The sequence below is a fragment of the Pelobates fuscus genome, chromosome 3 (assembly GCF_036172605.1).
Source record: "Pelobates fuscus isolate aPelFus1 chromosome 3, aPelFus1.pri, whole genome shotgun sequence".
NCBI lineage: Eukaryota > Metazoa > Chordata > Amphibia > Anura > Pelobatidae > Pelobates > Pelobates fuscus.
In genome coordinates this window covers 249,662,998-249,680,138 of record NC_086319.1, presented here as the reverse complement: position 1 = coordinate 249,680,138, position 17,141 = coordinate 249,662,998, and the positions used below count along the sequence as shown (strand labels likewise).

At 43.2% G+C, this 17,141-nt stretch overlaps 1 protein-coding gene across 2 annotated transcripts in view; it reads right to left on the bottom strand.

The window, feature by feature from the left end:
• The window catches only part of LOC134601053 (uncharacterized), an 81,572-nt gene extending 64,731 nt beyond the window's left edge, over positions 1–16,841 (bottom strand). For both annotated transcript variants that reach the window (XM_063445469.1, XM_063445470.1), the window contains exon 1: positions 16,699–16,841. In XM_063445469.1, coding sequence (XP_063301539.1) covers positions 16,699–16,747 — 49 coding nt within the window. In that variant the 5' untranslated portion in view covers positions 16,748–16,841. The remainder of the gene's footprint in view (positions 1–16,698) is intronic.
• Between the last annotated feature and the right edge of the window lie 300 nt (positions 16,842–17,141).

Below are 17,141 nucleotides of genomic sequence, written 5' to 3'. Positions count from 1 at the left end.
CTTCATTTCAGTTATCTGTTGGCCCCTGACGAAGGTGCATTCCCTCAGCACCGAAACGTACGTTGGCCATTTTTTCTGCACTGGGCACTGGTGTTTGGAGCACCATGATCACCATTTAATTTAATTTTCTTCTTTTTTCTTTCCTATGCCTGTCTAGTTAGCTTTACAGGGAGAGAGGCTTTCTTAATTTAAAATATCAGTCTGATTTTGACTGACTTTATACTCTTATTTCAGTTTCTATCTCTCTCTGTCTGGAAGTATGTATGTAGTCTTACAAGGACATTTCCTAGGGTGTATGGATTATGGAGATTCAGTCATTCAATACTCCTATCCCTATAGCAGATCACAATAAAGCGTATTATTAGGGGGGAGTGAAGATATTTATTTATTTAATTAGCTCCTTATCTTTACTACCCTGGGCTGGCATAGGACTGCAGGATTACTTGTATATACTTTGTTTAATGGGGGTCTCTGACCATATTATTTTGATAGCCAGGTTCTACTTTTAGAAGCAACCGCGCTATATATATTTTTTCCAGACGATGCAGTAAGTTTCATTCACATACTGAAACTGCCTGCATATTTTCTTGTTTATTGTTCTGTTGATATTTGTGGTTAAGCCCCTTTGAGACATCTGGAGTCTCATACTGGTACTCCTGTCTCTGTGCAACACCGGGTAACACTGCCCCCTCTGGGGAGATCCTGGGGAGGTGTGTACGGTGGCTACACAGGGACATAGAACGTTTTGTTCTTTGCTTTTTTCTGCCTATTTATTGAGACCGAGTGACATGGAACATTCATTTCGACTGGAAGAAGCACACCAAGTGGAAAACACGTCTCGAGTAATATAGTTGGGGAAGGCAGAGTTTCTATTAAGAAGCCACAAAACTAAAAACATACCGTGAAAGCATAGTCTCTGCCAACACTTTGTTTTCAATTGTGTTTTATTATCTATAGAAACTTTTTTTTTTTTTTTTTTTATTCTTTATTTTTATTGTGCAGAAGTTTAACAGACAGGCTTGTTATGCCATGACAGTAAATACAGGCATTTCATGAAGCATAAGACTTTTGAGGCATATGATAGTACTGCACCTTTTTTAAACGATAAACAGGCTGATACATGTAATGTCACTTAACAAGAGAACAGTTAGATTGTTTGAAACATCTTATTTGGATTGACATTAACGTAATCAAATATAATTCAAAATAAGGTAACAAGCTAAACAGTAGTTAATTCCTCGGCATGGGAGCCGCTGGGCGCTATGGTCGGTGTAGGCGCACAGGAGGTTAGCAGAGTTTTAATTAATGGTTGCACTATCTTGCCCATCACCCCCGGGGTACCTCTACAGCAGTGGGGAAGGTGTCAGTAAGAGAGGCTGGTATGACCTCAGTGGTGCCACCCGGGGAACGGGCCCGCATAGTCCAATCTGGCTATACCACCACAGCAGGCATATATCATAGACAGTTGTATTCTAAACAGTTGTCATAAAGTAACAGGCTACATGACTTCGCACTTCGTGATCTATTAGAGCATGGCATTGCAGTTCTGGAGCACAATAATCATGGCCAAGGTTTCCCATCGTGTTAGCTGGGGGAGGCGAATGGGTTTGACATAAGAGGCATACTTGACATGATGTTAGATGGTTATGTACTTTAGTTAGTATGCAAGATTGAGTATAAAAGACATGCAAGCTAAGCCCTAGAATAAACAAATATGGCAATTAAATTGGTGGAAATCAAAATAATAAAAATAACGTGGGCTGCTACGAGTAAGTAAGTGATGTCCGTAAGATGGCTACCACCTTAGTTCGTTCAAAATAAGAGTAGGAGTGAGCGATTAAAATTCTTGCCCTTCACAGCTAAGATAGACTTTGCCATGGATGGACCTGTGCATAGGTCTGCTTAGCCGATGCCCGTTATTGTCAGGCTGCTGTCAGTGGAAAAACCTGAGTCCTCTTTTCAGTGTGTGAGGTCGTCGCCTGCCACGGATACCTGCATGCTTCTGCATCCCGCCATTAGACAAGTAGCTGAGTCCCTTAAACTGTCCACGGCCTCTGGGCATTTTTGGTGCTCGTGGTAGTTGTTGCCAGGAGTGTACCTTCCGAGAGAGCAGCTTATGAGCATTGACTCGCCTTCCTCCAGAGCGTCACCCAGGGAAGTGGGGATGAGTTGGCGAGGCGGGTTTTTGGTGTCATTGAGCTGCCGCACGCTCCGATTTCCGGTGGGGCTGATGGCAGGGTGGACATGCAACCATATAGGGCTGCGACCCAGCATCAGATCGATGAACTGCAGTTTCATCCTTGACCTCAGGTGCGGTAGGTGAGTTAAGAAGGGTAGATCTGTGTTCCAGACGCCTCCAGAACTCTTGGCATATCTGGTCAAACCGCATCTCAAAACGTTCTGTCCAGGTCTGGGCCTCTTGTTCCCCCCTCAAGGCTGCAGGGGTTGTGGACCGGCGGCCATCTTAGGTTCAGTATGCGTACTTTGCTTTCCGGCAGGAGACTTCTGCTGGCAGGTATGTGAACTTTCCCAGCGGGGACTGGGATGACCCCCACCGGTCCGGGGGGGGGGGGGGGGAGGAGGGCCGCAGGATGCCAGGAGAGATGTTACTCAGAAAAAGGTCCCCCGGTCGGGAGATCAGCCGTTTCCACAAGGCTTCCACTCAATTCAGCAATGAGCCACCATTATGCACAGCTGCCAATTTAAAAACATTTATTTTAATTGCATCCATGGCACTCCATCATTCTCACTTTTTGGATGTTTTCATGAAGGTTTTCCAGCCACTGTGAATCAATTGGGAACCGCTTCAGTTCTATCAGATGGTCTATGGAGGTGCAAGCCTTGCGTATATACAGAGGGCTTTAGTTGCTGATGGCGTCACTGGCGTACATTTTTCTAGTTTTTAAATTGATCTGCACTATGAAGTTTTTTTTTCCCTTTCTATTTTCCATAGGTTTCTCTACAATTTGAAAAATGGACACATTGATAAGTATTCCTCACGATGGGAGCTCATTTTCTTTATCACAGATTTTGTATTTGACTGAAGTGTAGGGAGACAGTCTTACGTTTTTGCTACGCAACTGTTCACTTATATTTGAGTGCATATATATATTACCTTAGACTTCTTTTTGCTTGAGAACTCTGTGCGTGCTGATGCTTTTGATATAAATCTGTCCATGAGTAGACTGTGCTGTTTGGCAAGATGCCAACTGCACCCAATATCGGCAATATGAGAAGTGAAGCAGGATGGCAGGGGTATCATAGTGCAGTGCATGTAACATTTTCTCTGGCTTTGTAAGTCCCTGGCAGCAGATGAAATCACTTATCCACAGCCCAGGTCACATGCAGGGCTAATATGATGGTGGTAGGCTCTCCTCTGTGGCCGACTGCTGCAAATGGCACTGGCGACAGTCTATAACTTACTGCTTGCACAGAATACATTGCGACGACTCCTCCAGCTTCCCCTCCTTTACCTTTGAGTCCATGCAAGTCTAGAATGCCACTTGGTCCATTGGATGTGCATTCAGGATAGCAGGCTCTTTTGCACAATCCTCTCCACATTGCAAAACCAATATTTATATTTTTTTTTTTTGGTGATTTGGTTAATTTTCCTCTTTAAACTGAATTTTACATTTTATCTTATGTCACTTCCTGTGGTGCCATGTGTCTTATCTTGGTTTGTATATATTTCTAAAAAAATAAAAATGAAAAAAAATCTGAAATGAAATTAGAATTTTGGCCTTGGGCAAAAATCACAGGTCGCAACATACGGTATGTAGGCCTTATAAGGACTGCCCCCAGCAGTTTTCAGGCCCACAAATAAATACATTTCTGATAATCCTGCCCCAAGAAGGTGCGAGCCTAAGGTATACAAATAAAACGGTGTGTGTCTGATTACATGTATGTATTTGCATGTGTTTAATTGTGTATGATGTGTTTGAGAATGCATGTGTGTTAAGTAGATAGCTCCCTTTTTGGTATGCGTGTACCAGTGTCCTCTGTAGAGAGCGAGAGAATATAATCTGTCCTAGTAAAGATAAATTCCTAAATAAATTTTACACATAAAATATAACATTTAATCAGTATTGTTAAAAAAGGAATAAATATCCTAAGGACACAGTGATACAAGGGGTTAAAGAAATAAATATATACAGGAAGAGTAGTGACAAAAAGATAGGTACTTTTGTAGAGAATTTAGTATGAAAATGAGAATTGTTGGCAGTCTACCAGGAAGTAACAAAAAATTGTTACAGTTGTATAGACTCCTCAGGAATTAGTTGATTTTCAGTACAACAAATGACTGAAGAAAAGAAGCCATCAGAGATTATACTAATATATGAAACAATATTAAATAAAGGTAAATATTTATAAATAGGTAGAACTAGGAGAGAGGAAAAGGGGGAATGTCGCCTAAATGTCTAGTTGGAAAAAACAGACCTACGTTCCTGTCTCAATCCTATAAATTAATGAAACAAAATAGTAGTACATATTAGAATATAATCTATAGTGTGAACTGGGCTGGAAGTTGGTGGGTTAACTGAAACGACAAGTAACTGGTGCTACTGATTAGTAAATATTTATAGAAGCCCCGATAGGTATAATGGTTATCTATAATGTCTGTTTTATCAGTGTCTTTCAATGAAGAAATTATGTTACCTGTCAGTATTAGCTAAACCCTGCGTATGTGCCTTCAAGGGCACCTAGTACAATTACTAAAACTATCAATTTCCCAGATTTGTAATTACTATAAATACACTAGCTTAACTGTTCCCTAGCGATCCCTCAAAAATCTTGTCTCTCTAGAACATCCGATAATAAAGTGTAAGGAGAGAATCTCAGGTAAGTATAGTAACAGATGGAGTAGGGAAGGGATGAATATTGGCTAAGGGAGGGGAAAAAAGTTGCAACAGAGCCCTGACACGCATTTCGCCGGCAAGGCGGCTCTCCAAGGGGCTCTTCAAGGGGCTCTGTGTGCAACCGTGTGTATGTACCAGTGTCCTCTGTTTTTATTATATTCTCATTTTGTAACTTTTATACTTTTGACTAAAAGTTCATACACTCCTCCTTACGTACACAATAGTCACATGATTTAATTTATTAAAAATTATTATTATTTTTTTAAATATTCTTTACTACCTTTAAATCAGGATTGTTCTCCAATAGGGGAATAACATCAATATCAGTGTCTAAATGTTCCATTTGGAATTTAAATCAATAGATATTGCCTTCTCAAGGGAGGGGTACCAAGGAATCTTTTTTAGACCTGCAGGGATACTTTGCCTTAAAAGGTTGAGAAATATTGCCTCAGGGCACTGCCTTGCACCATAACCAGTATAGTAAAGCGTTCCTTTAATGCAACGTGTAGTTATATAAAATGGAGAGTACTAAAATCCTTATCAACTCACATGGCAGAAAGTGAGAAAATTAATTTAAGCAGAAAAAATATGACCTTTTACACGGAAAAGGCAAATTTAACAGAAATGTAATCTATTGGTTCTGCAAAAGAGAACACCAAGAGGCTGCATCATGTGCCCTTAATATTGTCCATAACCAACAATTTTAAAATATTTACTTTACAACACATTTATAATAGTTATCCAACATATTGGGTCTGATGACATGTGATGGGCATTGGAGGACTCTGGTAAAGTTTTGAAAGTATCAAACACAGGACTGAAACTTTACCTTCGGTAATCAAATCCGATTCAAATTTCAGAACATTCACAAAATTGCTTCCCGGGTGGCCTTAGGGACATATGATCTTGTAAGCAAATAGTGAACACACACACTAGGATGGGGTTGCCACTACAGAGCCCTGCCAGCTTGCAGAGAGTGCAGTATAGAAAAGTACACACTTAAGTTGGGCATAGGAGAGAAATAAATGAGAGGGGAGAATGCAGGATGGAGCAGTTCTGTTATCTTGCTAACCAGTTTCATTCATACATTTACTTTTTTTATATTCTTTATTTTTATTGTGCAGAGTATAACAATGAAGCCTGCAATGCCACAATAGCAGATGCATCCAGAGTGTGTAGAGAACTGCACTCACTCCCATCAGTCTGAGCCAGGGTGCTTAACTGTACCAGAACCAAACACCAGATTCCATAAAAGTAGTAGAATAAAGGAGAGAGGTCCAGGCACTCCTTGGTTCAAAGAAGGCACTTTATTAGAACCATGGCAACGTTTCGACCATCTTGGTCTTTTTCAAGCTTGAAAAAGACCAAGATGGTCGAAACGTTGCTGTGGTTCTAATAAAGTGCCTACTTTGAACCAAAGAGTGCCTGGACCTCTATTAAAAAAAAAAAAAAAAAAAAAAAAATCCTCAAACTACTGGATAGGAGTTCCAGCCGTAAGAGTCTACTGGAAAATTTAATTGTATATGCAGTGGTATAAGATTAATGTATGTAGCGGTGTAGGTAAATAAGTCCCAAAATAAATGGTCAGAAATGGATAGTGAATAAATCAGGCCAAATGGCGTACCTCCTGCTCTAAGGTCTCTAATAATAATAACTAATGTTCTCAGACTTAAGACTTTAATATAATCCCAAATGGTCAATGTCTGAGACATGTATAGACTTAGTATATAAATGAAAAATAAAATAAAAAGAGCCTAGAGAGTTGCCTATACCTTGTGGTGTCTGGGTTATCAAAAAAAAAAGTGGACACCATCATCTCATAAAGATATAACATCACTCTTAATTATCTGAAACTCATGTCACCTTGATGTGTTTTGTGGGGTTAAAGCATAGTGTAGAACCTAAACGACCTAACATGGCTAAAGGCTGGATAGCGTATGTGGCGAAATCAACCTCGCCACTGGGCCCTGGAGAAGCCTGTTTGCTAGCCTCCTACCTGCTGACTATGGCCCCTGGGTTATTTGGGGCATATTGTACTTTATATTGCTGCAACTGGCCCTTTTAAAATCATCGATGGACATATTGGGACTTTTTGGGATTGTGGCGAAACCGACCTCGCCACGTGTCCTTGGAGGGGGCCGATTGCCCGCCTCTTGCCTTTGGACTATGGACCAGACTTTATGGGAATGTGATATATGGTTTTGAAGTTATAAATATTGTGTAAAAAGTATATTTTAAACTGTATGAATAATGGGATTATGTGTCACACTAAGGGGAGGGGATGTGTGGGAGGTAACATCTATGTCATTGGTTCTTTTATGCCTCCCCCTGGGTGTGGCCTGTATGTGTGAGTTGGAAATAAAAGCCAGGCTGGATGAGCCAGTCCAGAGTTCCTGTTTTACCCTCAAAGTGAAGTGTCGTCTCATTATTGGGGGAAGGATTTATTGCATGCTGTTCCAGTTGACTGCTAGGAGTACAAGCCTATTCGTATGGTTCCTATTCAATGGTCTACAGCATTCATATGCTTGGGAGAATTTAAAGGTTTCTCGGATTCGGTGATTGTGGTGTCTGCCAGAGTGCTTGGAGTCCTCAGGAAGCACTAGGAGCATCCATTAACGGAGGTACCAAGTCGGGGTGCCAGGTGATCCGTTACAGCGTATAATGCAAATCTTTGCAGAATAAATAGAATGTATCCAGAAAAACCAAGTTGCAAAGAGGGGAATAACTTATATGACAGGCCAATAAACTTGAAACCTCTACGGTTTAATAACTCTAACCACAGTCATTGTGATCAACTTATTCCAGTTGCAAAAAAGTCAAAATAACATTAATAATTATTGCAGAGTGAACATAGCCTGTCATATTGGCTGTTAGTAACAGAATCAATCCTGATTGAGTGGTGACTAAACCGAACATAAAGTCCGAGAGATTGAGTCTATCCAATGTAACCAACGGTCAAAAGCCCTTGTATAGCTGGCCTATATTAATTTCAAAAATGTGCTGTCATTTAATGCCATGATATTGTTTATTTTCTGATATCTCAGCGGCTTGCATCTGCTGTCGTGGCGATATAGGCATGTTTGTTACTCTAAGCACTTCAAAAATAAAGAATTTAAAAAAAAAAATGTATTGCTGGCAAGAATGCTTAATTACCCCACTCAAACCAGTTTAGGCAAAATCGGAGGAAAAGGAAAGAAACAGAGTTAACAAAGACGTGCTAATGTGCAGAACCATACTTAGAATGTTGGTTACCTGCACATGGTGATAGAGTGCCCTGTGAAGTGAAAGAAACTGAAGGAACAAACCCTCAACCCAACACGCGTTTCGGTGCCACAGTAGTACACCTTCATCAGGGGCTGAATCCATACTGACCAAGGATCTCTATTATATACAAATATGTCTGCTGGGGCTTAGAGCATGGACCAAACGGTATTTAGAATTGGGCCAATTTCGGGCGCCAAAATACCAGTATCTCATTATGTAAATGAGATTTACGAATAGTCCAATCGGGAGGCAAGCCCCGTTAACGGACGTTTAACTGCCGATTTTATTACAAGACACAGAGGCTCGTATTTGCATATCCCTTTCTTTACTGTCCACAATAGCAGCAAAGAACATTAACAGAATTGAAAAGCCCCCTCATGTCCAGTATAAAACCCTAGTCCGCCTTCCCATTTCCCTCTTTCTTTGCTGCTACCACGTCAGATAACTACCTTTTTATTATACTCTGATAATACTTCATTTTCTCATTACTATACATTTATAATTTTATTAATCTTTTCCTTACATCCTGCTTTATGTATTTTATGTGACTGAATATTAGTTCTTCGTTGTACTCCCAGGTTCCCAGACCGTGTGGGGTGCCCTCATACTCACTAGGGGCACCCCCCACCTTTATTCCTTGTGTCAAATCCGGACCTTCTCTCACTAGACTTTATACCTGTTTTCTGGTCTCTGTTCAGCGCTTTAGCGCCATTTTCTCCCTGGGTACTTCGGTCTCCATTAGTAATTCGGTTGTTTTCCCTCATTTTAGATGAATTTTTCATTCAAATTTTTTAGACGAATGACTGTTCACCTTTTTATTCACTTTACTTAAACCCTTCTATCTATTCACTGCATTCATTCGGTTTTTTCTTTTCCCACTCTTTTCTGGTCAGCTCAGTGACCCTCCTGTTTCTCCTCCCGCCTTTTGGGACCTGCCTTCCTCATACCAACGGTCTGGGCCCTGGTGAGAGTCTCTGTCTGTCAGCATTTTTTAAATACCTTTCTCCTATCTGGTTTTGAATATTGCAATTCTACTATTACTTTAACAGTCAGTTTGGGTGAATTACTCTCACTGACTTTATCCCTAGCATTGTTATTACTATGCCTAAACCCAATATGCCTGTCTCCCCCGCCCATACGGATGGGGACAACACCACCCCATTAGGGGAGACCTCGGCCACCATGTCAAACCCGCTCTCTTCGGGCGATAACCCCCATATTTCAGAGGGACCCCAATTCACAGCGCTTCAGCGCTCTATGTCCGACGCCATTATGGCAGCAATGGGATCTATGTCATCAGCCCTCTCAGTCCATTGCCCAAGCCATTTTGGCACGGCCTATGGACGCAGATCCCAGTGATTTAGGCGCAGCCCTCACGCGCCCTATGGGACAGCCTGGTGACCAGGCACATAGAAAGGCTACACTCAAAGCCAAACATTTCTCTCCCTGCCTCCAGAAACACCAAGACTAGCGCACCATTGGTCGCCCCTGAAAGCGTGACCCAAGCACGCAAACGAGCCTTTCCGCGCCAGGCAGAACGGGCGCGGCTTTGGAAATGTGCGAGAGCACAAATTGAGAGCGACTCCGACTCGGAAATTGGGTCAGAGGAGGAGGCCAAGATCGAGTCAGAGACCGACTCAGATACAGAGAGACCTGAGTGGGGCACAGACCTCTTTTCCTCCGCACAAGCGGAGACGCATGGAGGTGAAATAGGGACGGCAAACCCCCGCGGCCGCGGGGTCCGCCCTAGTGGATCCGCTGGGAGAGCCATTAATTGACCCGGGCGAGCTTCACCACCCAAGGTCCGCAGAATGGCTCCCAGCGGACCCCGTTGCAGGCTACCTAGAAGCCTGGGAACGGCGCCCACTCAGTAAGGCTGCAAGAAACAAGCTTAGGGCAGAATGGCCCAGACCAATAGTCCACAATAAAGTGTGTGACACCCCAGAAGTGGACCCAAAAATGACCCAGTACCTAACCAAACTGGGCTGGAATGCAAGGGTTTAGACTCAGCCCTGCGTGCCTGCCAAGACAAGCACCTAGACATATTTGGCCCCTTGTCCAAACTGTTTGACCTGGCGGAAGACGCCAAAGCGGAACACGCCAAAGCGGAACACCGCATGGTTGACCCCGATGACCTTCGTGGCTGGGTCCAAAGAGCAATATGCATTGCCGGGAGTGTGAATACCTCCCTATCAATTGAACGGCGTAAAGCCATACTTTTTAAAATTGACCCCAAACTAGCCAACTTGGCCCTCACGGAAGCCGGCAAAAATGCTCAGGGCCTTCTGTTTGGAGACTCATTTATCAAAGATTTGGGGCGTTACGTGGGCACGTTCACTGCCCTTGATAAAGCACAAACCTCTATGAGAAAGGTTTTCCAGGGACGGGTCTCTACCAGGGCCGGCAGATCTAGGAGCCGTCTGGCCGGCCGGAATTATTTCCAGTCCCGAAGTGCGGGACGAGGCTCCATTACTCAACACCCCACCTATCACGACACAAGGGGCCGATCTCCATTCTTCCTGTCCCGCGGCCGGCAATGGCGCTGAAGAGGTTTCCGTGGATACACCGGCTCAAGACGACCTTACGGTGAGTCTTTACAATTCTCACACTATGCGCACACATCTATGTTTTTCTCATGTTTGTGTAGGGGGCAGACTCCAACATTTTTTCCCAGGATGGTAGGGCCTGACGTCTGACACCTGGGTGCTCAACACAATACGGGGGTTTCACAGAGAGCTAGTGGGGGATCCGGTAAGTACCCCCTCCCCCAGATCATTTTGCCTCTCTCGGCACGATCGCATGTTGATCAACGAGGAACTGCTCGACCTCCTAGACAAGAGGGCGATAGAACAGGCACCCATAGGCAACACTGGGGCAATGTATTTCTCGTGGAGAAAAAAGGTGGCCTTAAGCGCCCGGTTATAAACCTGCACCCCCTCAACAACTTGGTAAAGTATCGTCATTTCAAGATGGAGGGTATACACCTCCTGAGAGACCTACTCCAGCACGGAGATTTGTTGGCAAAACTAGACCTCAAGGATGCCTACCTTATAGTCCCGGTGGCAGAAACATCTCGGGACCTCTTACGCTTCCATTGGCACAACAAGACCTGGCGTTTTACCTGCCTCCGCTTTGGCCTCTCATCGGCCCCTTGGTGCTTCACCAAGCTCCTCCGCCCGGCGATGGCCTGGCTACGCAGTCGAGGGATAAGACTTATCGTCTATCTAGACGACATCCTACTTGTGTCGTAAGAGGACCTGGTGAGCTTGAGCCATATCAAAATGGTACTAGATCTCCTTTCCCGTCTAGGGTTCATCAACTGGGAGAAATCCCGTCTGACCCCTACGACACGGATAGAATTCCTAGGATTTATGGTGGACTAACTTCAAGAATCCTTGAGCCTACCCACGAGCAAGGTTTGTGCGATCTGCAAGGAGCTGCGCAGGGCACTCCTCCGACCGCAACTCACATTGCGACAATTAGCTCGCTTGATCGGCCTCTTAACATCCTCCATTCAGGCGGTATTTCCCGCCCCTCTACATTACAGAGCCCTACAACGACTCAAGATTGCGCACCTACGGGAAGGCGCATCCTACGCGGACCTGGTGACTATGGACAAAGAGACAAAAGACGAAATCCGCTGGTGGATTCTCAACCTGGCCGCTTGGAACGGCAAGTCGATCTTCGGCTCCCTCCCGGAGTTCACCATAGAATCAGATGCGAGCCTACAGGGATGGGGCGCTCACTGCGCAGGCGTGTCTATGGGAGGCCGCTGGTCGGAAACCGAAGCCCGGTTACACATGAATGCCTTGGAACTCCTGGCGGGCTCCTTCGCGGTCCGCAGCTTCGCGAAAGATCAGGCACATGGATGTATCCACCTCCGCATGGACAATGTCTCAGCAGTGCGGTACATCAATCACATGGGCGGTACCCATTCGGCGCTCCTAGCCGAATTAGTGAAAGACTTCTGGGAGTTCTGTCTGGAACGGAACCTGATGGTTCAAGCAGAATATTTGCCAGGGTTACACAATGTCCAAGCGGACTGGAGTTCTCGCTATCTCTCGGACGCCAGCAACTGGAAATTGGACGTGGAGGTGTTCTCCATTATATCATCTCTGTGGGGTCCTTTTGCTATAGACCTTTTCGCATCCCAACTCAACGCCCAGCTCCCGCGTTTCTTCAGTTGGAGACCAGACCCATCAGCAGAAGCCATTGACGCCTTCCTGCAGAACTGGCAAGAAACCCCACTATATGCGTTTCCCCCATTCTCGATGATCCCCCACACCCTCATCCAAACCCGCCGCCAGCGGGCCGAACTAGTCCTTGTCACCCCTTTCTGGGGGATGCAATCATGGTTCCCACAGCTATTGGAGATGGCGGTGGATCTCCCCAGATTGCTGCCAACCTTCCAGGACCTTCTCAGGAACCCGTCAGGGGATTGTCACCCCCTCCTGGTGAATGCCTCGCTCAGCCTACTGGCCTGGCGCATTTCAGGGGACCCTGGGAAATCCGAGGTGTTTCGGACTCTACTCGACGACTCTTGGCGGATGCATGGGCTCCGGGCACTCGACGAGCATATGGGTCAGCCTGGAGAAATTGGGCTAGCTGGTGCATGGCTAGGAACGTGGATCCCGTTTCAGCCCCTGTGACATTCATTCTGGATTTCCTCACATCCCTCTTCGAGGAAGGGAAGGCATACCGAACTATCAATTTATACAGATCGGCTATTTCCTCGACACATCAAGGCTTGGACGGAAACCCAGCGGGTCAACACCCACTAGTGTGCAGACTCCTAATGGGGCTCCAGACTTTCCCGACCACCCAGGCCCCGCTACTCCTCCACTTGGGATGTTTCCACAGTTTTGTCCTTCCTCCTCGCCTGGCCTCCAAATTCGGATCTCTCCCTACGCCAATTATCGGCCAAACTACTTTGTCTCCTTTGCCTTATATCTTGCAAGAGCGTATCGGACGTCTGGGCCTTGGACCTCGACGCTAGATCATACACCCCTGACGGGGTAACGTTCACCATCAATAGACGAACCAAAACATCGATTAGATCGGTTTCATACCCGGCTTTCCCATCTACACCAGCACTGTGCCCGGTGGCGTGTTTAAGAGAATACGAGGATCGCACTCGTACTAACCAGGTGGCGACTACACCCCAGCTCTTCCTCTCACTTCGTCCACCTTTTAAACTGGTGGTAAGCACTACCCTTTCCCGTTGGTTTAAGTGGCTACTCGGCTCAGCAGGTATCGATACCTCCATCTTCGGGGCTCATTCAGTAAGGAGCGCCTCGGCATCCGCAGTTATCACATCTGGGGCACGCCTGGAGGACCTTATGAGGATGGCTGATTGGTCTACAGAGTCGACATTCTGAGAATATTACTTTCGCCCGACTACTCACCTGTTTACGGCAGTGGTGGACCAGCTTTAAACTTGCAAATACGAGCCTCCGTGTCTTGTAATAAAATTACATGATTTTGCTATTGCATGACAAAAAGTCATGATATTAATAAAGACATGGAGGCGAGTATTGTCCCACCCAACTTGCGTAAGTATGTGAGGATTTTATTCCGCAAATTTTCCCACCCACATCGTCTGCATACGGATGACTACGGACAGGTGGTAAGTGGGACATTTTCTTGCACTTATGTATGTGGTTCTTTGTCTTATAGATGCAATTGCACTAGCATGACGCTCAGGTGAGATTATGTATATTCGGCCTCTTCCGGCCTTGATATAGGTACACAGATCCGATTTAACCTTTGGGTTCCTGTCGCTTATGTTTTCACAGCCTGACCTGGACCTGCACGAGTCAGCCGGAGACACGCTGCCACGCCCAGATGAAACGACCCTTCTCATCCAGTGGAAACGGCTCATCATCACCTGTTTATGAACTTGCTTCCATGGGACTCACAGTTATGCGGGTTACAGAAAGCCCGAAGTTTTGTTGACAGTTACCTACATGTTATATTCTTACGTTTGTTAAATTTTTCGTGTAGCACCTTCAGAAAGAGGGAAATGGGAAGGTGGACTAGGGTTTTATACTGGACATAAGGGGCGTGGCCTGTGTGTGAGACATGTACTACCTTTTCTTTTCAATTCTGTTAATGTTCTTTGCTGCTATTGTGGACAGTAAAGAAAGGGATATGCAAATACTCGCCTCCGTGTCTTTATTAAAATCATGACTTTTCGTCATGCAATAGCAAAATCATGTAATTAACTTAGTAATTAACCCTGTGATGCCCTGGCCTCATATTCGTGAGGATGACATTTGTCACTATGTATATTGTGATACCCCAAATAAACATTCATGCTCAATAGCCCATTTAAATTTAAAATGGGCTATTGAGCATGAATGTTTATTTGGGGTATCATAATATACATAGTGACAAATGTCACCCTCACGAATCTTGTCTTCTTACACTGAACGAGAGATATTGAGCTAATGAGGAAATGGGCACAACGTGGCAAGTGACGAGTATGCACAGTAGCCCCCATCAATGCTTACCTATGGGGTAGCATTGGATTGGCTGAGATTATTGCCAATGATCTCGGCCGGAGCAGAACTGCAGCATTGGAGAGACCGGTGAGCTGTGGGACCAAAAGGTAAGTAAATCATCTGTAATTACCTGTTTAGACGAGTGCCAATAATCTACATAGTGAGAGTTCTAGCTTGAAGGCACAAATGTGAAAAGAAAAATTAAAACAGCACTTTACGTGAAGGATCGACATTGTATCATTGCCTGAAAATTGTAAACTTTATAATGAATAGTTTTCAGAAAGGGGGAAAACAAAAAAGGTATATACTGTTTTAATTTCATATGGTTCTTAAACCGATGATCTTAAGGTATCTGCCCAGTTCTACTGAAACAACACCAACCATGACTTCTCTTCTCCAAACCATAATAAACACTTTGACTCTGTTTAGTAAATAACAGAAGTATAATGCAGGAGAACGAATGGGACTGTACAGTAAGCCATCTGCTAGGTTCTGAAGGAACCAGTTTTATCAGCTTTTTTTTTTTTAAACCTAAACATGATGTAATTGTGTCGATTAAAGTGACACACTGTAAGAATCTCGGGAAGCCACCATTGGACACTAATATTGCACCGATTCACTGACTAGCAGAGAATTGTCTGGGGTTGGATTTTTATGGGGTTGGGAAAGGGCGAGATGGTGCAGGCGAGCTACCCTTTCTTTCTTTAGCCACCTACAATGTGAGGGTGTTTGTTTTGTTTTTTCCACCTTCCATTCTCCTTCCTCAGATTCCATACCTTGTCATTCACATTTCACTTTGCGCTCTTACAATGTCTTCTCCTCAGCCTGCTGCTCCTGAACAACGCTCATCAATAGTTAACTAGAAGAGTTACAATCTTACAAATAAACAAAGTTGTGTACAGGCACCACAGAACTGCACCAAATATGGTTTCTAACTGTGCAATCTGTATCTGGTTTTAATTATGTGTATCACATACAAGAATTCATTCTCCCTTTGCCTTTAATGCCTAAGAGGCTATGTTTTACTGCGCTGTTCTGTGATAAGTTACCAACAAATTTTGAATAAAAAGAAATCTCAAAAAATAAAAATAAAAACAGTAGGCAAGTTCTAGAGGTGTTCATGAATATTTAGCTGTAGTTTTATTCTACATGTATGTGCTAGTTATGGATTTCGGTTTCCAAAAATACTTATATTAAACTTTGAAGTGTTTTATTTTTTTCTTATCATATCTTGATTGGAGGAAGACCAAGTGATTAGTAATGCATTATTACAGGTCCACAGGTTTACTGACTTGACTTGCAACAGACAAGGTGTAGTTTTTGGACCATCATCAGCTGAAGGGGATATTTACTAAACTAGGAATTGTAGCAAAAGGAAATTTCGGATCAAAACAGTCAAATTGTTACTTTGGTTAAGTTTGACAAAAACACATATATATATATATATATATATATATATATATATATATATATATATATACACACACACATATATATATATATATATATATATATATATATATACACACACAAGTCGAGAATGCCATGATTTAAATAAAAAATTTTAAACCCATTTCACTAAAGAGTTAAAAAAAAAAAGGTGTGGTGTTTAAATATATGCAATATGTATAGAATAAAATACACTCATAAATAAGCTTAAAATTCTAATAATGTGGCTAGTCAGTACTTATACAGACAAATATTTTAATCAATGTAATTTATTTAAAATTTAAAAAAACGTATTACTATACTATAAAACTTATACTTCTACTATAAAAAAAAATAATTATACTAAGCACATACTAGTTGTAAAACAGTACGTCTAGCAGAGCCTCTACAAGGCACTGCCAGTAAGAGGGTTAAAACGAATATAAAATAAATTTAAAAAAATCCACAAAATATCACAATATTCTAAACGAACAGCTAGTAGGTTTCTGTGCATGTACAAAACTACATATATAAATTAACGCTTATACAAAGAAACAAAAGCACACATGAAAATATTATTCCAAATCATGTGGAAACCAAATAAATTGCCATTAACAAGTTATCTTTAGGAGGTTTTTAAAGCTTACCAAAGGTATCATGAGTGTACCTCCTGTGCCGGTTGTACTCCCCATCCATGTCCGCTATGTGTGTATGCAGACTGACAGCAAGCTTTCTGATTGACTATAGACATACACAAGCTGCCCGCCGCGGGAGAGGGCTTTAAAAACCATGCAGCTATACCACGCATGCGCAGCCCTGACTGTTGCATGCCGGGAGTTGTAGTTCCATGGTAAATTGTTGTAAATCTCTTCAAATGCACGCGTTCCACGGGTGAAGGATGTACACTCCTTCACATGAGAGGAGCTATTCATATATGTAATGCAGCCTTGCATAGCCATGCGGCTATGTGGTAAATTAGAATATAATGTTTGACATGTGTTTATTATTGCTATTGTGATATCTGTCAAGTTCATGTGTATTCATTTGATTTAATAATAAAGAATAAAATAAAGATGTAATAATAATTACC